Genomic DNA, 22,283 nt, shown 5'->3' with positions numbered 1-22,283 from the left:
TGAGTAATGGTCATTGGTGTCGATACCCACGTATCTGACCACACGACAATTCATATAGATTTTTGCTCGGAAAGTTAGAAGGCTATATAGGTCATGATAAGATGAAACTTGTCGAAACACATTGCAAGAAAAGGATAGCAATATAATGATGAGTTGTAATACGCCATCTATTAATCAAACCAATGAAGCTGTGGAGCTTTCATTTTTTCTTCTTCTATGGATATTTTATTTTCCAGTCGTTTAAGCTTAATCTGTGGCGCTTGGGTCTTAATCACAAAACCTGCCAAACGATTGGCTGACAGCAAAGCTGCCAAAAAAAAGCACAATTTATTTGATATTTTGGAAAATACGTAATGAAATGGTGTGAAACTTCGTATATGAATATCAAATAAGTACACTTTCACTACAAAATTGTCTTTTGAGAAATTTTTACCGCATTTGTGCAGAATTTCACGTTTTTAGATACCCTGCCGAAAATAGGTACACTGCCGAAAACTGGTACAGTTACCCTTTAAAAATATTTTTTTGTTTTTCTATGTGAAGATTCACGCACAAGGGCTGACAAATGGTGGCACTTGCCGTCCATTCCCGTTCTTACATACACTTTGGCCGTGGCAACGCTTTGGGCGGTGGCAACGCTCATCGGGTGCGATTTTATCGGACGAGATTTATATGGGATTTGACAGATAACGTGCGATTTCGCCGTCCGATAAAATCGCATGCGAAAAAGCGTTGCCACCGCCCTAAATCCGTGGAAAAAGCAATGTGCACATGATGACCAGAGTGGCCAGATTATTTTTGCGGTTTTCGGTAGGCGTATCAAAATTTTATCGGTAGTTTTCGGTAGGAGTTTAAGATTTTTCGGTAGTTTTCGGTAGGCTTTGAAGTGTTAAGCGGGGGGGGGGGGGTTGTCGGAGATTGAAGCTAATCTGTCCCATGAAGAGCAGCACGAGGAAATAACATCTTTCATTATTTAAAGGAGATACTTTAGATTTGGTTCATAGCGGTCACATCCCAAGTAACAAAATCGACATGCTTTTTCATTCTACCCAATAGATCAGTGAACCTGAGAGAGCGAGAAAGCATGTCGATTTTGTCGCTTGGGATGAGGCCTTTCTGAAGTGTCAATCTGAAAATTGTACAGTAGAGCGTCGATTATCCGGGGACGGATTAACCGGCGGGCGGCTTAACCGTGCGCATAAATCTGACAGCTGTTCATACGTACGGCGAAAGTTTGCAGCGATAATCAATTGGGAAACCAGTTTCTTGTGCAGATCTGTAGTGTCTAGGGGCATTTTCGAAATTCATTTTTGTTCATGAACAGTTGTTAAACCTACAGTTATTGAATTAAATAATATTCTACTAACGGTTAATCGATTGATTCTAGGTGAATTAGTAATAAAACTAGTGAATTTCATATGTTTTATATGCGTTTGAAATTTCTTGGACCATTATCCATGCAAATCGATTAACCGGCAACCGTCCGGTCCCGAGCTGCCCGGATAATCGACGCTCTACTGTACTAGGGAATTTAACCCAACAAATGATTGGGACGCTCTAGCAGGAATCGAACGCAACATCGATCATGAAAAATATCGATGTGATAACCCACAAATCGAACATGTGAAGTCCTATACGTTTTTCATGTTCGATGTCGTGTTATATTGCTGCTAGAGCGCCGGGTTACACTATTTGTCAAATTGCATATAAAATTTTATCAGCGCGTTCGACTTCATGAAGTGCAGACACGGGCCTTAGTTGTCTCTGTTGAACTTCTGGTTCTGGTTGCTAGTGATTTCCATATAGAGTTTTATACATTAAGTGATTTTTGAAATACTTATATGACTTTTTGGTTAGTATTACGAAGAAATCTGTGATTTTCGGTAGGATAAATGAAAAATCGGTAGTTTTAGGGGGCTCATCTGTGAATCCCCGACAGACAAAGAGAACGAAATTTTCAGGCGAGGGGTAGGTAGAAACACGCGGTGGGGGCCCGGCCCAAGATCGGATCCAAAGTCCGTTGTTTTGGGCTCGAAATTAAAAATGGCGGATGGAGCGCTACCACGGAGAGAATGCGCTCTCTTGCTTGCCTTTAAAATACACGAGGCGCTCTCGCTGTAAAGAACGCTCGCTCGCGCTGTTTCATCGTATTTTCCTCATACCCCTTCATTCCCGTTTCTTTCGGCTTGCGCTGCGCTGAACTGGTACCCCCTCCCACTTGATTCCAGCGAATTGCGCTGCGCTGGACTGACACCCCCTCCCGCTCGTTTCTTTCGTAGCGCGCTGTGCGCTTCCCTTCATTCGGACTTGGTGCACCCGAATCAAAACAAAAACTTGAACACATCAAACTTGGTTTATATTTTATCACTTTTATTGCAAATAAAGGGGCATTTTCACACATAGCTTCACACAATCTTGCCACAAAATCACACACATTATTTATATAAAAAAAATCGCCGTATTTAAAATAGTCGCCTAACTGCATGGATACCGTTGTTGATTTTCAATAAAGCAAACAAATATTAAAATGAAGCAACGCAAATCACACATTTAGGATAAATGATAAAAAATAAGCGCAGCTTCATTTCAATGTGCACAACACTTCAACACTTAGCGAAACTTCGATCGCCGGGGTCTTAGGCTAACACGCGCGCAGCCTTTCACGGCGAACGCTTGAGCTGAACTGACGATTTCGTGAGGTGGCAAGAAGGGGAGCGCACAGAAGAACACTCGCTGCACTAGTGCGAGCGAGACACCGATACCCGCATGCCGCTGCGAAAAACCAAACTGAGCGCGCAGGCTGAAAGTGAACGCACACATTCACACATGTGTAATTGTGTGAGTGCAAAAACTGTGTAGAAACCAAAACACGCTCGCGCCTCCGCGTAATTCCGCGTATTTCAAACCGTCACCCCATGCTTCTACATGCCCCTCGCCTGAAAGTTGCACACTTTTTCATTCTCATTGCTAGTAGGGTCGGTAGGCATATCAAAAATCGGTAGGAATACAGATAAATCGGTATTTCTGGTCACTCTGATGATGACAGCTCCGGATCGACCACTGTGCGGCAAAAGCTCAACAATTTTGTCGACCGGGAATTTTACGCGAAAGGTGCCCCCAAAAATAGTTCATTGTTTCGCCCGCAGAGCCGTTGCTGTTGCGGTGGCTCTTTCTCGGAATGTTTGTGTACATATAGCCGCCTGCCATTTTTCGCAGCGCGGTGCCTATTAGGGTTATGATTAGTTTGCGACGCCCGTTTTCCCACTGATCTGCGTGTTTGATTGGAGCGCCGAATGCGATACCAGTGTTTTCTTACATGTTGATTACGAGCTATGCCAGCGGCGTGCAGCAGCTATCAACCAGCAGCACAGTCAACCATCAACCAAGTGCCGTACAGTTAATTTCACCCCTTACCAAAGAAAATGGCCCAACGATTCCCGGCTGCCGGTGGGATGCCGCAGCGTTACGCTTCACCGATGGCCAACGCTTCCTTTATGCGTCCGTACGGTCCGGGATCCAATTTCATGGTAAGTGTCGCCATCATGTTGCGTCCGTCGATGTATGCGTGTTTGTGTGTGTGTGTGTGTGTGTGTTTGAGGAAGTTTATTTCTAAATGTAATTCGCAAATTCCTCCCATTTCTCTATGCAGCCAAGAAGCTTTTCTGCTCAGCCACCGATGGGCGGAGGTGGGCCCCACTCGGCGCCACCATCGCCCCAGGTGCAGATGCACCACCAACGCCCATTGCAGAATGGCTACCTGGTAGCCAGCGGCAGTGGTGGAAGAGGCTCTGGTGGTGGCGGGGGCAGCAAACGTGGTGGAGACCGTAGTGCTTCCCATGCCAAACCGTAAGTTTCGTCACCGTCTACATCGTGCTGTGTTGGTCGTGTCATTACGCATTTCCTCACTTCCAGCTCATCCGGCAGCGAATATCAGGCGAAGAAACGGAAGAAGCTGGCCGACAAGATACTGGCGCAGATGGTGCGTGATCTCGTGCCGGAGTCACAGGCGTACATGGATCTGCTCGCGTTCGAGCGCAAGCTGGACGCGACGATCACGCGCAAGCGGCTCGACATCCAGGAAACGCTCAAGCGCCCGATGAAGCAGAAGCGCAAGCTGCGCATCTTCATTTCTAACACGTTCTACCCGGCACCGGCGGGGAGCGATCCGCACCAGCCGCCGGTCGAACCGTCCTGGGAGCTGCGGGTCGAGGGCCGGCTGCTGGAGGAGGCCGGCGGCCGGTCGGAGGCCGGGCCGAAGGTGAAGCGCAAGTTCAGCAGCTTCTTCAAGTCGCTCGTGATCGAGCTGGACAAGGAGCTGTACGGGCCAGACAACTATCTGGTCGAGTGGCACCGGACGCACGCGACGCAGGAGACGGACGGGTTTCAGGTGAAGCGCACCGGCGGCCGGAACGTGCGCTGCACCATACTGCTGCTGCTCGACTATCAGCCGCTGCAGTTCAAGCTCGATCCGCGCCTGGCCCGGCTGCTCGGGGTGCACACGCAGACGCGCCCGGTCATCATTTCCGCCTTGTGGCAGTACATCAAGACGCACCGGCTGCAGGATGCGCACGAGCGCGAGTACATCGTGTGCGACAAGTATCTCGAGCAGATATTTGCCTGCCAGCGCATGAAGTTTGCGGAGATACCGCAGCGGCTGAATCCGCTGCTCCACCCGCCCGATCCGATCGTGATCAATCACGTGATCACGGTCGAGGGCGGTGCCGGCGGCAGTGGTGAAAGCCAGCCCGGTGAGGGCAAGCAGACCGCCTGCTACGACATCGACGTCGAGGTGGACGACGCGCTCAAGCACCAGATGAACAGCTTCCTGATGAACACCGCGAGCCAGCAGGAGATACAGGCGCTGGATGCCAAGATCCACGACACGGTCGAGACGATCCAGCAGCTGAAGACGAACCGCGAGTTTTACCTGTCCTTCGCCAAAGAGCCGCACACGTTCGTGCACCGGTGGATCGTGTCGCAGCAGCGCGACCTGAAGACGATGACGGACGTGGTCGGCAACCCGGAGGAGGAGCGGCGGGCCGAGTTTTACCACCAGCCCTGGACGCAGGAGGCCGTGTCGCGCTACTTCTTCGCGAAGGTCAACCAGAAGCGGGCGGAGCTGGAGCAGACGCTCGGCATTCGTAACGCGTGAAACTAGGCAGCAAGAAAGAAAGAGAGAGGGAGGGAAAGAAGGAGATAGAGAGGGCAGAACGGGGACAACCCCAGCCCAGAAAGATGAACTTGGCAGAATGCCAGAATGACCAAACTTACACCCTTTCCACAACGCCCCCTAACCCCCCGAATTGCGTACAAATCTCACACCGTGTGCCGGCAATTAGCATTAAAACTTACGAAGGAACTGTATACGTTTAGTATGAATTATGAAAACTTAAGATGGAATTGTAAGATTGCAGAAATATATATATACATATACACACATACATAAAAAAAGCCTAGCATACAGTACGAGACGCTGTCAGTTAACAACGATCGGAAAGGTGCGCTATATGCACTAGTGTTGGGTAAATCCGATTCAGACTCATGAATCTGAATGAATCTTTGAAATTATTTAATTAATCTGAATCTCGTTTGAAAAAATTCATTAATCTAAGAAAACTCATGAATCTACAAAGATTCATGAATTTCAAAGATTCATGAATCTCAAAAGATTCATAAATCTCCAAAGATTCATCGAGCTTGAGCCTTTTATAATTCTTCTTGGCGAAACAACCTACGTTGTCATGACAGCCTATACAGGCTTTCGAGTCTTCTTGGCAAGTACCACGCAGCCAGATAATTTAATTGCTACGGGGAGACGGTCCATGCAAGGCTTGAACCCACAACAGGCATGTTGTTACGTAGTATCACGCAAACTCAGTATTATGAAAATCATACATCTCTAATGATTCATTAATTCCTGTAAATATATCCATTCAAATGGATTAATGTATCTTTTGGGATTCATGAATCCTTGAAGTGTCGATTCGAGATTCGAATTACTCATCACTGAAGATTCATATGATAGCATCTCAACGAAAGATTCATGAACCTCAACACTAATATGCATCGTTAGTCGCTATCGTTATGTGACATTGCTTACTTTGCGTGGGTGCACAATAGAGGTGGGCAAAGTAGAGGTGTGCCAAATGGACCAAAACCGTGCGATTCATTCAGTTCACGTGAAAAAAAAAATGAATGAACCGGTCCACAAGAATAGAATGCTATGGTCCTTTTGATACATTGAAGTAAAATTAAAAATTGCGTGCATTTAATCACTGTGAAAAGAATGTATTGAAAAAACTAAAATCTGCAATTTTATGAGCAATACAAGAAACAGTCGATTTAAAAATGCACAATGCGTTCTAGCGTCATATGATAGATTGTAAATACAGTAGAACGTCGATTATCCGGGCAGCTCGGGACCGGACGGTTGCCGGTTAATCGATTTGCACGGATAATGGTCCGCGAAATGTCAAATTCATATAAAAATTATAAAACTCACTAGTTTTATAATTAATTCACATTGAATCAATCGATTAATCGTTAGTAGAATATTATTCAATTCAATAACTATAGGTTTAACAACTGTTCATGAACAATACTGAATTTCAAAAATACCACTAGACCAAGGTGTTATAAATGACAAGGTGAACTTGTTCAGAGCAAAATGACATTTCTCGACTTGACACATCTCTTCCGGGGGCTCCGGTATAAAAATCGGGGAGGGCTGGTGCGGGGTAATGAAATTTGTATGCAGAGAGTGACAGATGTCCCCCACAATGTCGCCCAGCAAAAGCGATAAAAATCAACCTTCTAAATACATTATCCTTGCACTAGACTCTAAAGCTGCAAAAAAACTGGTTGCCCACTTGATTATCGCTGCAAATGTTCGCCGTACGTTTGAGCAGCTGTCATATTTATGTGCACGATTAAGCCGCCCGGCGGTTAATCCGCCCCCGGATCGTGTGATCAGACCTACCGATTCATCTATCGATCGTAGTTCTATCGATTTTCAAATAGTGTACTGATTTACAGGTATTGCATTTTGTAATAAACAAAAGAACCTAGTTCTCGTTCACTTTTATTGTGATGTTCGACTCGGTTAATTCACGTTCACCTAAAATAACCGAAATGCCCACCACAACCCACCATAGAGCAGACTAACCAGTATAGTCTGACGCACCTGTGGTAGAAAGGTTTAACACTTTGACGTCACAGGTTTTTGAGTGAGCACGTAGTGCATGGCAAGAGAGCAATGAGAGCGTTAATTTCACGATTGATTGTTATCACTCTTTTGTTTCATTGCAATACGACGTAGCACATGTCGTTCTCGTTCTCTCTTTCCTACCTCATTCGTTCTTAAGAGAATCACTGAGGGATGACTCAAGAGAATCACTGAGAATCATCAGATACAAGGCTGAGCGGTGAGCGAAGCCGTCATGCGAATTCATATGACGCGGCGCTTAAAGTGTTAAGTTACCTAAACAACGTAACAGAAAGAGACCCAAGAGGACCCAAAGACAACATAGTGCACAACCCGTTGCCGGTCTCTAGTTCTAGTTAAAGGCATGGTAGATGCGGCAATTTGCTGTATCATGCCATCGGTTTTCGAACACAGGGCTGCAAGAGGTTTCATTGCTCATTTTATTTACTTCAATTAGCTTCATGCAGATTTACAAACATGTTTGATTCGCAGATTCGCAGATTCGCTTTACGCTGTTATTCGAATAGATTACACGGGAACGTAAACTAACGGCCTGCTGCCGCCGTGAAACTCTAACGGAAAGCTTTGGCAGCATTTCGTAGCCGTTTCTACCCGGCACGCCGTGTAGTTAGAAATGCGTACGTTTTCTTTTGCTGGTACACCTTTGCAGCCCAACACTCGCCGTTACAGATATGCACCAGTCACGGGCCTTACATTAAGGGAGGAGGGAGGGGGGGGGGTGTGTCACCATTAGAGGTGGTCGGGTTCGAACTCGGCGCCTCGTCCGCAATGTTACAAGCAGTGTTTAGACATATGACTCCTTTGGGTCCTGCACGGCCACCGTCCCACCGCCATCCGTGTGTAGTAGAGATCGAGTAAAACCTAGTAGAATGAGGGTATGTATGTGTCGTACAGGACCAATCAGTAGAATTGTCCGTCGCCGCTGCCGGTCGGGATGCGGCCAGCCTGGCCCGGCGGTGAGCTGCCGTACTGGTACGGGTCCTGCGGCGGCTGCTGGCTATGGTGGTAGCTTTGGTGATGGTGCGCCACCTGCTGCTGCTGCTGGTGCTGCTCGTGCAGGTCAAGCGGATGAAGCTGCTGGGGTTGTTGCTGATGCTGGTGCTGGTGCTGCGGTGGCGACTGCTGGTGGATGTCAATACGCGCCTGGCCGCCGGCGTACGGCAGATGATGGTGGCCCATCGCTGTCGGCATGTACTGTTGGCCGCTCTCGCCGAGGGCATAGTTGAACAGGCCCGGCTCGGACGCACCGTGCATCCGGTTCGACTGTATCGCGGTGAGACGGTGCTGCTGCTGCTGCTGCTCGTGGGCGGCGTGCTGGTCGGAACCGTGCCGCCCGTACACCTCGGTACCGGTACCGGTACCGCTCACGTACGCGGACAGCGCCGGCATCAGTATCTGCACGGTGCCGCGCGCACGGTCCGCCAGGCCGCTCTCGCCGCTGGTGACGACCGCAACTGCGCCGACCGCGTGCTGTGGAGTGGCATGGTGAAGCGTGATTGAGGGTATGCGAACCGGTAGGATACTTTTTACCTCTTCCAGCTCGGGCGTCGCACTGCTCGGCTGCCGGCCGTCCGGTTCGATCGTCGCGGTGGCCGCGTGCAGCTGACCGTGGTGCACGTGGTACTGGTGCGCGAACGGGCCGTCGCCGACGTCACCGCGCGCGTACCGGTGGGCCACCGCCGGGGTGGGCTGGCTGGTGTAGCAGGCAAGTCCCCCCGTCTCCTCGAACGGAACGCCACTACCGCTGCCGCCGGTGCCACCGCCGCCGCCGGGCTGGAAGTGTGGCGTCTGGGGGCTGTGGTACTCCGGCGTGGTCGGCATGTACGTGGTGGCATAGTTGGTGTAGGCGTAGCCGGGCGCCATGCAGCTGGACGACATCGGCCGATTGCCGTGCAGCCCGTACGCACCACCACCACCAGTGCCTCCAGTCTCCATCGCGGTGGCGGACTCGCGAGACTCAATGCCGATCGGGATGGTCCAGTCGCGCGCTCCGTACGGCGACGAGTGCTGGCTTTGGAGTTGGGCGGCCACTGCGGCGTCACTGCTGCTGCTGCTGCTGCTGCCAGTGGACGACTGCTGCACCTCTGCCATCTCCATGCTGCTCTGGGGCTGGCCGTCCTCCAGGAAGTGGCAGTCGGCAGTGGTGAGCGCGGGCCCGGTGCCTTCCCCACCATCGGCGCCGCCGGCCGAGTACAGCTCGACGGAAAGGGGCGCTTCGTACGGGACAGCACCGCCACTACCGGCGCCGTACCCGGTCACACGCTCGTGCGCCAGCTCCAGCTCGTAGCTGGTGGCTGACGGTGGCGGCGGCGGTGGTGGTAGTGCCGGCGGTCCGCTAAGGGGCGCTTCAGCCAGCCCAGCCCGGACGGCACTGCTGCGACTGCGCCCCTTGCCCGCCGGCTGTTGCTTCGAGCCGCGCGCCAACCCACCACTCGTCGACGGGCACTGGCCGTCCGGATGGGCGTACTGGCCGGAGTCGCCCGACGAGCCACCGTCCTCCATCGACGGCGGGCTTGCCAGCCCGTTCAGCTCGGCGTAGTGCAGCTCGCAGCACTTGCCCGACTTTGCGCCGGCACCGACGCACCGCTTGGACTTTTTGCGCCGCGGCTGGTACTTGTAGTACGGATGTTGGCTTTTGTGGGCCAGCCGCAGCTTTTCCGCCTGCTCGACGAACGGCTGCTTCGCTTCATCCTTCAGGCTTCTGCGGAGAGAAAGGGTAGGGGGGAAAATGTAAGAGGAAAACAAGAAGCGTTAGGTAACTTTTCTGTCAACAAAGGTGCCACCAAATACAGTGCCCGCACAATTGATCGTATTTAGTGGGCAACGGTTCTGCAGGTGCAGAGTAACACACTTTTTTTGTTTTTGGCGGAGAAGCGCGGGCGGGTAAGCAGAAGGATGTAAATAGAGGACTGGAGTGGCCCCAGCCCTTCCCTTGTCCTTGGTGTGTCCCAGAACGCCCGCCCAGCTACTGAAAAAAGACACTCGATTGTGCCCCTTCCGGCGATGTGGCTGGTGGCCGGTTCGCTGTTTGTGCAGCTTTCTCTGCAGTTTCGGGATCGTCCCGCATCTCCCCTTGGCCAGGCCTACACGGGGAAGCCGCTCGGTGGGCTTTGTTTTGCTTCCTACGCAATTTAGAACCCTTCAGATTCGGCGCTCTGCGCCCCGAGAAATGCCATCGAATGAAAGAGACCTTATTCTAGTAGTGTGATGGGATGGTTGGGAAGTTGCGGGAATGGTGGAAGCAACAGGTAGCCCCGAGACGTGGAATTACGAAGTTTTAATCGAAGAACGCCGACACACGTTCGTGCACGTCAGCTCTGAGTTGAATAAAAAACATCGAAAAAAGACAAATCCCCTTTGAACCTGGGAAGGATATATTTCGAGCGTTAGGAAAATGAACGCAACTTCGAGTTGGGTCCGCTTGCTGGACATTCTTGGCCTTCTGGTGTGATAACCGATTACCCCGTCTAGGTCCACCTTTTCACCCAGCAGCAAGGGGGTTAAGAACTGCGCTTGCATACCCTTGGACTTCTTCCGAACTCGTTATCGTGGCTTCTTCGCTCGCTGGAGGGTCTTGATACCTTCCATCCTGGGGATGACATTAGAAACCATTTCACTTTCCCCCCTATTTATTGACACACGTGCGGGGCAAACAATTGATAAGTTTGCATGTCACATGTTTTTTCTTTCTTTCTTTCTTGTTGATGGCGATGGCGTTGCGTTCTGGTTCGCCTTCCCCTGAAGACGCATCGAATTTAAAGGCGTCAGGCGTTGTAGTTGTGACGAGTTGCGAACCAAAAGTATTGCCGACCGTTAAACTGGGCACTGCTCTGGCTAATGGTACTTGCTATTAGATTGGAACGTGTTCACTGAAGAGTTTATTTTACAGTTCAAAAATATGAATGCAAACAACAAAGCTATCCGTCAGTTATATGTTCAAAAGAAAGTTATTGGACCACATGGAGCCAACATCACTATACTTATGGCAAAGTTCCTGAAACTAAAGTACCAACAAACTTGCATCATTGCAAAAACTATCCTCGACAAATCTACCACTCTAGGAACATACACAATTTGGGCAAGAAGTTTGCATGAGAGTTTGCTTAGATAGATACATAGATTTACTTAGAACAATGCTTAGAAATAAAGCATTGAGAGTCACGCAGAACAATGCTTATCGCTAGCGCTGTAAATATCGTGGTTCTAAAGCCCCTAAACCTTACATACGTTTGCTACCACCCGAAACACCTATGTGCAGTGTTGTACCGTGGGGAAAATACCTTTTTATCCGGTATTTTTGTTTTGCGTTTTTACCGGTTTTATGAACCTTTTTGGTTTTTACCCGTGTAGCATGTTGGGTATTTTCGTTTGAATGGAATTTTCAATTCATTTATGTCACTTATTGTATCTTCAATCATTCGGAATGTTTCCTTTTCCTTGAATTAAGAACTCTAAGATTTTTTATGGTTTCTAAGAAAGCATGTCGTATCAAGAAGTTGAACACGCGGTTGATCAAAGCGTTTTTACTCGTTACATTTGGCATCTTCGATATTAGATTTGATCAAGGTACGTAACTAGGATCTAGTAAACATTATACATAGTAAGGATGACATATGAGTTCAACATAAGATTTTTAAATATATGCTGACACTATCCACGAACGGTCCTATAAGTTCTTTTTGTAAGACGTTGCAGCCCTAATGTTTTCTAAAATTAAGATCTTTTCTACTAGGATCACTTATACAAATTTATTTGAATGTTTTTTTCAGGGGTGTACCACTTAAATTATAGATTTCCATTAAGACCAAGTAACAGTGTTACAAAACAATTAGCAATTGCATTCTAAGCATTAATATGTTCTACTCATGACATTAGTAGGGCGTTTATGATCACTTAAACGCCGTGTATCCATGCGTGTTGATATGCCCGTTTTCACTTCAAATTTCTTTGCGATACCGTACAATCATAGCCATTTTTCCTTTTTCTTCTATTTGGTGTAACGGCCTACGCGGACTTGCCGGCCTATATAGGCTTTCGAGACTTATTGAGTATATACCTAGCCCGTTGTATAAAAATGTTCGCAGAGCTCCATGTGAAGAGCTAAATAGGTCAGCCGAGAGTGAACAAATGTAAAATTTCTAAGAAATATTAGACGGCTAAGAGCTGCCAGCACGAAATCAAAGAGCCACATACGGCTCGCGTGCCGCGCTTTGCGGATAGTCAATCCTTTCTACGGAGGAGCTGTCCTTTCTAGGCCTAATCCCATGACGGGCATTTAATGAGTCTTACATCTTGACGATTGTACCTCGGTAGCCATGTCATAGATACCAATCACATCCGATAGCCAAAAACTGACATCGGCTGTTGCGCAATTAAAAAAAAAAAAACAATTTACCCATTAACATACCGTTTTTACCGGGTAAATACCCGTATATTTTTCTCGAAATTGAAAATACCAGATTTGGTACATACATGCGAGTTTGAGGGGAAAACTGGAAATCGAATATGTTTGTTATCATCTGTGTCAAGATAGAATAGTTGGCACCCAACTTTATATTTTAGACATAAGTTAGATGTAGTTCATTTTGAATGTAGACATTTGATTTGTTTTTTACTTTAATGGTTACCCACAAGATCATAAGTTTAGTGGTGAGTTTAACGGTAAGCAAACTAAGTTGACTGCTCCATCACCCAAACCGGGTGCCATTATCTCCCCGCTCACCATGTACAGCGGAATCAACTCTCAAGATGCTTACCCCGTTCACCATGTACAAGATCCACATGTAAATGTAAATGTATAAATAGTGGTGCAATTTGTAGATGAACAGATGTGCTTTAATAGATATTAAGTGTCAGGAAGGTGAATGTGAATGAATATTTTAACACATATTAATTGTAATGTGTTTTATCTTCGCAATTATAACCATTGTTATCATCAAACACTACAAATTTACGAAAAAAATACATATTTTTGTGACTGTTTTGTTGTACCTAGAATGATGGTATGGTTTTTATAGTCATCGTATTGTGCTCCTATAGTGGTGGTAAACAAAGCTACTTAAAAATTGTGTATAATATAAATAAAACTTAGTTTTGAAGCTGTTTTCATATCAGTAGCAATGATTCTTCTTCTTCTTCTTCTTCTTTGGCTCAACAACCGATGTCGGTCAAGGCCTGCCTGTACCCACTTGTGGGCTTGGCTTTCAGTGACTAATTGATTCCCCCCCATAGCAGGATAGTCAGTCCTACGTATGGCGGCGCGGTCTATTTGGGGATTGAACCCATGACGGGCATGTTGTTAAGTCGTACGAGTTGACGACTGTACTACGAGACCGGCTCAATCAGTAATCAGTAGCAATGATTACTGTCATAATATTGATTTCTTACATAATTTGATCGTAAAAATTGTATTAATTTGAGTTATGAACTAAATATTGACTAAAGTACTGTATAACGACCGTAGTCTACCCACGCCGAGAAGGGTGTGCTTGATTCAAAGTCGATTTTTCACTCAGCTTGAAATGTTAATTTTGGCCTTTTTTGGTAAATTACTTACAGGAAACTCATTTCTGTTACTTATTTTTGTAAAAACAATAGTACATGTTAAAAAATACAATTATATTCGAAAATATCAAAACGCAATGACATTTCATAAAAGTAAATCAATAACCTTTCATAAAAATCATATTGAAAAAAATAATAATAATTAAAAAATAATTTTAATAATAAAAAATAATCAAAAAATAAAATAAATAAATAAGTCTTTGTAAATGACCAGAGAACATAATTACTCTTCAATTATAGTATAGAGCGCATTTTAATGCGATGTGTGCTACCAGCAATATAGGTACGGTTACCCGAAATCAATTGCTGGGACTAAGCTTCGGTTTGAAGTTATAATTAAACAAGAATGTGTTTTTTGCTTAGACGTCGATCGTTTTTGTTGGTCAAGTAAGGCGCCTTCAAGAGGTCTTTCTGTTTTACAGCCTTTACAGAAACTTTTCCGATTTTCAGATCAAAACGTGGGGTAAGATTTGAGGATAGTAAATCGTATTATGTTTGCAGTATTGTATAAGGTAATAATGCTGATGTCTTGCTATGTTCGGTATAAAGAGTGTCTTTGAGGCTTTGGCTTTAAAACATGGGTCTCCGAACGACGGGCAACAGAGCCTAAAATGCGGCCTGTGGCCATTTTTAAAATGATGAAATTTATAATCTATTAATAAGATCAGAGATCTCCAAACTTTTTATTTCGCGGGCCGGATTGCTTCAAAAATAACGTTATTTTTGAGGGCCATTTTGACGTTATCTTTAGAATGAGCGAATATTCAAAACAAAATTAAAATTTTGATTTACTAGTCATGGTGGGCCATAGTTTGGAGACCCCTGATTTTGACTATGTTACTCAAACCATACCAACTGTATATATTGGATATATTCAGTAAATATATTCTTTAAAATTTAAACGTTCCTATTAGCTTAAGAACCGTCCAAATGGCCATTAACAACATTATTTGTTAAGTAATGCGGCTTGAATGTTTGGAGATCCGTGCTTTAGATAATAGTGTAGCCGAGTGGCAGCAGTCGTCACTCAATGTTTTACCCGCGGTCGAAGGTCGTAGTATCCTGTCTCCATTGCACACCTTCCCGGCTTTTGCTCGGCTAGAGATACACAAGAGTAAGGATTTTGGCACGAATCCTCTCATCACTGTTTGCGGTAATCTTCGGGGCCTCTTTGCAGCAGCTCCCCTCAAAGTATCGGTGGTAAAACTAACTGCGAAAAATACACAATAAAACAGGAAACGAACACAAGCTAAAGACGCTAAACTCTCATGCAAACGGACACCAACCGTTCCGAGTAGCCCAGAGCAAGCGAAAATAGGAAACGGACCATCGAAGTTAATCCCACCGCACTGGGCGAGCTTCCGGACCACCACGACCTGTCAAATGGGCGCATCCGGACCCGGCCCGCAGCCAGAACGGTTCGTTTCTTCTGTTTGAGCTCCCATCGACTATCATCAATCAGCTCACCATGCGCATACAGGTTTCAGCTCGCGGATGTTTTTTTTTTTTTTGCCGGCTTGCGGGAAGGGGGAGTACTTTGCCCATTCTTCGTAGAATTTTATATGAGGCGGGCTTGGCAAACGAGCGGGAAAATTCGGCCCCAAACTTTTTGTTCGCCCCGCTTTCTGCGCTCATTATGTGCCGTTTTTGTGTTCGTGCTGTGTGAGTGTGTGCGTGACAGGGTTTGTTGTTTAACTTTTCTGAACGCTCGCCGCTTAAAACTTGCTCCCTCCCCACAGGGGTAACCTGAAGTGGAAGCAAACAGACAGCTATAGAACGAACCAGCAATCGAACGAAGCAAAGAAAAAAGAGGGAAAAAGCGTGCGTCGGAAAAGTTCCCTTTCATTGGAAATTATTAAAGAAATAAGCTCGCGCGCACACACACAGGCGCGTTGAGTGACGGAAGCTATCCTTTACAGATTATTATCCTTATCGCGGCATTATCGATTTGAGATGCTGCTTCAGTATTGCCCGGCGTCGGGCAACACTTTAAGGTGGGGAAAGTAAAATGTAAACAAATTTCCCCATTTAATCTCACCACGGCTCGTGAAAGCCGTGCTGCACAACACATTAAACCTTGCATATTTATGGACGGTCATGACTCTTTCCCCGTTCGCTTTTGGCTCGAAGTCCAAAAAGTTCGCCGACAGGCGGGACCAGTTCAGTAATCCTTGACGTGCCTCGGCCGGCTTTACCTTGCTTCCATTATGGGCAAGGAAAATGTTATCCAGTCCACTGGTTGAAGGCATTTACCCGGCCCGGTACCATTTTCGGCGTACCTTATTAATTAATTCACGGTTGATCTTGGCGTGTTCGCAAAGATCCGGTCTCTGCACATCCCTTTTTTGGGCAAAAGTTTGCCGTAGGGAATGAAACAGAAAAAACGAAAACGAAGAAAAAAAAAAACATACGAATTGCTCCAAGATTGCGCGAATGGATCGCTGGATGTGCATAAAGTTTTTGGAATGTTCGATTTGTTTGTTTGTTTTGCGGCGACATTGAAATCAATATATTTTCTCTCTCCATGTAACGCGGAACGCAGCTGCTGGAGAGCTGCGAAGGAAAGGAAGGGGTATCATTAATATTTTCATACTGCATATATTTCTTAGCTATGCTGCAGCAAGCCGCGGGAATCGGAGCGTTGCGCAAAGGCGGGAAAGCGGTCGCGTGGGCGTTAGCGTTTTAGGAATAATTAATTAGCCCCAGAAGTTTTTCCTGCCCGACAACTTGTACCGCGCTACGTTGCAGCAGGGTGGTTGGCACGATTTGTGACAATTCGTTGTTATGACGGTTATGCCAGGTTCATCATTAAAAGCTGCACCTAGCTCCACTCTGTCTCCTTCATCTCTGTCTTTCTCTCTCTCTCTCTCTCTCTCTCTCTCTCTCTCTGTCCCTCTCTCTCTCTCTATCTCGTTCTCTATATCTCTATGTTTCTATATCAAGGGAAACAGCTTTATTGTTGATGACGCTGCTACTTGTTTGCAATCAGCAGCATCCCGAAGCGTATGCAACCAGCTTAATTGGTAAAGTTGGGCAAACATGCCGGGCTGCTTTCCCATGCGACAATAGTTAGCTCACCGTCCGCACAGGCTCAATCAGCAAAAACGAGCTGTTTTCCCGAATTTTGCACCTATCGGTGCCAAGCGGAAAAGCGAAAAGTGGGTTGCATCTTCCGCCAACCTCAGGAAGCTCGTTAATTAGTACAGGGAAATAAGTTGCGTTGGGTTGGGTTGCTTCCAAGCGACGCATTCAACAGTATTATTTAGGGGTTGTGCTTCTTACGGCAGAGAAGAGATGCGTTTTGGGATACTTGCTTGTTTCCACCTATTTTCCACTAGTTGATATTCCTGTTACTCATCGGAACAACTTTGAATGCGGAATAGACCTCGCTAATCACTTTTCAACACACTTCGGTTAGTACCCCAATTAAATCTCATTTAATGATGCAAAAGGTAGGTAAGAAATAAGCTACGGAACGGAACCGTACGCAAGTACTATCGATGATGAAAACCATTCGCCGCGTAAGATGACCTTGCGAGGATACTGTACATCATTGGGGCTCCAATAGATATGTAATATATACAGTCTGTTCCCGAGTTACGCGGTTCTCGACTTACGCGGATTCGGAGATACGCAGGTTTCAAAGATTTTACACATAAAAAGTCCAATCAGTACAAATTGCATAAATAATTATCTAATGCAGTACAAATTGCATTCTTTCTAAAACATTAACACTCTTACAAACCAGAAATATCAGAGTTTTCTTCACGAATCGTATCAAATAAGTGATAAAGTGTTTAAAAGTACCAAATCTAATCTAACATACCCAATAATCAAATGTATTTTAGCCGAAAAACGTGAAATTTGTCTTATTTCTCGGATTCCTCGGGAACGCGTATCGCGGGAACAGACTGTAATATGTAATATATTATGTTTAATATACAATATATATTATAATAATTTACTGTAGCCTTTTTTGCTGACCACCAGGCCCCACGAAGTGGAATACATTCCTAAAGCAAAGGTTCCTGAGCTGGTACCAACAGTCAAACCCAGGGAAGTCCAGTCTTCAGCTGCATGTCGATCATTCCTAGACTGAAGGATGCCGTCGACAATCTACAGTCCATTCTTTAGCTGAACAAATCCATCTCCGTTGCTATGCTGGATATTGAGAAGGCCTTCGACAGTGTCTCTGGCCAGCTAGCGTCATTCACAAAAGGGGTATTTTTAAAGTGATGACCCATACGAAGAATATCTTGAAAATCATTCGAAAGCTCAGTCGACTTACCGTTTCTAGGCATAGATCCATCGGATTCCAAGTCTCATAGGACAGCATTCAGGAATCACTCATTACCGGTCACGTATGTAGGGGAAACTTTTTTGTGAAAAATTAAGTTGCACGAGGAATAAAACCCAAACATCGTAGCATCTTAAACTGAAACTCGGTCAATAGAGGTGGATTGATTGCACGAGACACGAACGGGACATAAAATTCACTCTGATCATTGCCACAACCAGTGTAAACACTCTTGCTGTATTGGGCACATAAGAAGGATTTTATACAGGTTGCTTTGTTGCTACAGGTGAGTCGCGGAATGTCCATCATTTTGCGTGTGATTACGAATCTGTCTAGCATTTGCAGTAGGATAAGCCCTTTCGCTGTGTTTCCCAGAGTACAATGCCTCTTTCGTCGGCATATAAACGCACGTGAATTTCAAGTCCAAGCCTATCAGCTGACGTTATGAAAACATAAATTCCCCGCACCCCATATCAGGGGTAGAAGTGAGGCTGTACAGATAAGGATTTTCAGTTGCTTGTTCTGCTCTCTCTCTCTCTCCCTCGCTCTCTATCTCTTTTTTTTGTCTGTCTAACTTACCAACCGAGGGGGGTCAATGTTCAGATTGATTTTGTTGCTTACTTTTAATGCGACACGCTTTGTAATAACTTCCGGTTGCAATCTGCTGCGAATGCGTGTTCTTGCCTGTTCACCCTACGACGTTAGCCAATCGATATTGTGGAATGCTGTGGAGCAAAGCAGAGCGTTCAAGCTGTAGCGCGCATAGCATCTCATGTGAGTTTCGCTCCCCTTTCGCTAAGCAGTGCTCGATTAAACGACGAAGGAGCTACAGAAAACGGTAGGGAAAACGAAACGCACCAGAATAACCGGGGGTTGTCGTCAATCTCGCCTGGATAGAAAGGACCTTCATGGACCGGCGTATCTCACGCACACATTTTTAAAGTGATGTAAAGGGTTATGTCGTGGTACCCTAACGCTTTCGATTTAAAAGCCATTGGAACGCACTGCCTTGCCATTCGTGCGATGATCGATTAAATAAATAGAAGTAAGAAAAACGAACGGCTAACGGAATCTTTACGCGACCAGCTGACCTCGCACTAAGGTAGAACACCCTACACGCGTGATAATAGTGTGCAACCCTACTGGTGTAAAAAATGGGGTTTATTAATATGCCGGATTGCAGTGCCTGAGGTGGTGTAGGGAGGAGTAGAGGCTTAGATCTCGCGTTTCAGAAATTCCCACGCTTATAAGTGGAGGGGACAAACCCCGTCACAACTATTTGGAGAAAAGGGTGCATCGACAAGGGCGCTCAAAGGTGTGACATTCCCCAACAGGAACGGTGCCGGAGTCCAGGAGGAGGCAGACTGGGAGTGATAGGAAGGAAAACTTTAGCCCTCGCTGCTCATTTCGAATAGTTTGGAAAACTTTTTCGAGGAGCGTTAGTGAGTGTTGCGGCAAAAAACGGATGTTTTTAGGATGTGTTATTGCAAGCTGCCGCTAAAGATGATGTAATGCTTAAAGTTTTCGTCAGCCATTCAATTCTAATCTAGCTTTGCGACGCTGTTAATACATGATGGTGTAATAAAAACTATCAAATTCGGCTTCAACAATGTAAATGTGCGTGGGCACGCATGCTTTCCATCCTACACTATTTCCATGGCGCTGTGCCTGCTCACTGCCAGAGTTGCGTACTTCTGGAGCTCTTTCCATGCCAGAAGGGGAATTAAATATTGTAAGAGCAATACAGAGAAAGAGAAAAAGCAACACAGCGAAAGGAAAGCGACCATCAGCGGCTATCGTAAATTCCCATGGAGGAAATCCCGACGCCTGAGTTTGTAGTTGACCCCTTTCATGAATCCTCGCTTTCCTCACAGCCTCACCTCGAGCCCGTATACGACGCGTTCGGTACGGTTGACAGTGCGCTTGCCGTGTGGGGCAGACTGGCATAGCCAACCGTTGGTAGCGAGCCGAGCGAACAATCAACCCCATTGTTGTCCCCGGTACGGCACGCCGCCGAAGGATAGGGTACACTGGGGGGATATTTAATTTGCTACCATGGAGTTGTCATACTTGCAGAGCGGGTCGCGCGCGCGCTCGCGCCGGACGTTGGGATGCACCGCACTGGTGTGCTGCTCAGCTAGGCCGATGTAGACAGAGAGTAGGCAAGGGACGAGCGGGCTGCTTGGGGTCTGGTCAACAACAACAGATGGAACCGAACGGCGAACAGCTGTACGCGGTCGAACTGGACAGCCGGACGTGCCTCGGACGCGTGCGTACACACCGGAAAGAAAGAAATCGGGCCGCGCTTATTGTGCCGAAAACAGCCCCTCGGGTAGGGATCGCGAGAGCCATTGATCAACCTGCAGCAGGATTATTATTTCTCCTTCCATGGATTGAGATTCGCTCTTTTATTAGAACTCTTTAGTGGAATATTAGCAACCTACACGAATTTGTTATTAGGCATAATTCATCAACATCCTGGACGGAGAGAGAGAGAGAGAGAGAGAGAGAGAGAGAGAGAGAGAGAGAGAGAGAGAGAGAGAGAGAGAGCGAAAGACTCGCAAACAGACAATCATTTCTATCCCCGTTAAGTGTACAAAACACTGTATCAACATTTTACTACACCACCGAGCAACCTTCGGTGAGCAAAATTCAGATTGTGTCCTTGACACTGCCAAACCATTCGGAGGAGCCTGCATTCTTGCCGTTTTCTCCACTTTCTCCTAATTTTTTTTTGGGGGATATGAAATGCCTTGTGCAAACTCCACGACAACAAAATACAAAATAAAATATCACGACTTGCCTATAATACCCGGGCGAGGCGTAAAACGCGTTTCCCCTCGCACCGTCCTCCTCAACAGTTAGGTTCGTCACTAAACGCTCATTTTATAATGTTTATCACCGCTGCGTGCATTCCGAACATCGTTTGTGTGTGTTTTGCCTGTCGTGTTTGCGTTTGCAGCCTTTAACGTGTTTCCACTGCCAAGTACCCTTCTCCGTGAAGAGAGCAAACTATGAGGGTGGTAGAAGTTAATGGAAGGGTCGGGGGGAGCATTTACTTATCGGCATTTTTTTTAATAAATAAATAAATATACACAGTTTACTGCCGCGCGCAGTCGGGGGCAGCAGGATTGTGAGAGCGAATACCGGGATACTGAAGAACGGTTGAAAGGGAGGTGAAGGAGTAGGACAGCAAAATGCGCAAAACGTGCGTTTTTACTTACTTCCAAATTTTGCCCAAATCCTTGCTGATTTCCGAATTCTGTAGCCGCGGCTGTTGCTGGGCCATCTCGCGGCGGGCGGCCTGGGCCCACACCATGAACGCGTTCATCGGCCGCTTGATGTGTTGCTTCTTTTTGGTGCTCGGCGACCTGCAAAAGGGTTAGCGAGGAAATAAAACGATGTAATAGGTATGTTGGTAAACTTTACATCCGGACGTCGGTCGCTGGCCGGAAGCTCCTAGTTTGGTGTTGTTGGAAGGGAGTTATTCTAGAATTTAGTGTTAACCAATGCGATGCATAATGTTTCTGACCGTATATATCAGATTTCTTAAACTGACTGGAAGCATGTTCTGTGAAGCAATGTTACCTGACTGAAGCAAGGTTCAGAGAAATCGTTCTCTCTATCTCTTTCTCTCTCTCGCTTTTCCAATGGTCCTTTGAACCGGATCGATTTAACTAGAAGTACTGTAATAAATCACAACTCTTTATTTATAGGGATTGAAACTTTGACCGTTAAGTGTGAAGTTTGTGTCGCAAAGGTATGTGCATGTGTTCTTACATTCTGGCGTAACGACCTGCATGGTCCATAGAAGGATTTTGAACCCACGACGAGCATGTTGTTCAGTTGTACGAGCTGTCTACAGTGTCTAGGGACCGCGCCACGGGCATGTGTTTTATGCAATTTCAATGCTCAAAAATCGACGCGAACAATTTCCTGATACTTTGGGTACGGGAAGAATCAGGAAATTGTTTCCTGCCTGCTTTTGTTTTCCCGATATACTTATCCACCCGTGAAATGGAAAGATAGATTATTTACAGTATGTTCTGTGGCTCGCTCCACTTGTCCTTCATGATAAAGTGAAACTGCCCCTTAAAACCAGTGCTGGAAAGCGACAAAACCGGCTGACGACGAGACCCAGGGGGAAAAAACAGGGAAAAGCACACAGCATCTAGGCAGGAAAGTATCAGAAAAATG

The 22,283-nt window shown here is 46.4% G+C and overlaps 2 protein-coding genes across 3 annotated transcripts in view; one reads left to right on the top strand and one right to left on the bottom strand.

The window, feature by feature from the left end:
• The first annotated feature begins 3,100 nt into the window (after positions 1-3,100).
• Positions 3,101-5,451, top strand: LOC120906503 (brahma-associated protein of 60 kDa-like). Its single transcript, XM_040318234.1, has 3 exons — positions 3,101-3,527; positions 3,650-3,846; positions 3,913-5,451. The coding sequence occupies exons 1-3, from the start codon at positions 3,423-3,425 to the stop codon at positions 5,150-5,152; spliced, it is 1,542 nt and encodes a 513-aa protein (XP_040174168.1). The 5' UTR covers positions 3,101-3,422; the 3' UTR covers positions 5,153-5,451.
• Positions 5,452-7,643: 2,192 nt separating this feature from the next.
• LOC120906748 overlaps positions 7,644-22,283 on the bottom strand; it is a 38,000-nt gene continuing 23,360 nt past the window's right edge. Inside the window, exons 2-4 of one of the 2 annotated variants that reach the window (XM_040318662.1) lie at positions 21,311-21,457; positions 8,756-9,926; positions 7,644-8,695 (exon numbers count right to left, since the gene is read on the bottom strand). In XM_040318662.1, the coding sequence (XP_040174596.1) occupies positions 8,126-8,695; positions 8,756-9,926; positions 21,311-21,457 (1,888 nt within the window). In that variant the 3' untranslated portion in view covers positions 7,644-8,125. Of the gene's footprint in view, positions 9,927-21,310; positions 21,458-22,283 lie in introns of both variants that reach the window. The other variant, XM_040318661.1, reaches the window with a different exon arrangement.

This window comes from Anopheles arabiensis, chromosome X (assembly GCF_016920715.1).
Source record: "Anopheles arabiensis isolate DONGOLA chromosome X, AaraD3, whole genome shotgun sequence".
Lineage (NCBI taxonomy): Eukaryota > Metazoa > Arthropoda > Insecta > Diptera > Culicidae > Anopheles > Anopheles arabiensis.
Note: the sequence above shows the minus strand (reverse complement) of the source record. Positions and strands in the feature narration are given on the sequence as shown.

Coding starts and splice junctions, on each gene's coding strand:
- LOC120906503 (XM_040318234.1), top strand. CDS start 3,423: ATGGCCCAACGATTCCCGGCTGCCGGTGGGATGCCGCAGCGTTACGCT. Junction 3,528..3,649: donor GTCCGGGATCCAATTTCATG/GTAAGTGTCGCC, acceptor TTCTCTATGCAG/CCAAGAAGCTTTTCTGCTCA. Junction 3,847..3,912: donor AGTGCTTCCCATGCCAAACC/GTAAGTTTCGTC, acceptor CCTCACTTCCAG/CTCATCCGGCAGCGAATATC.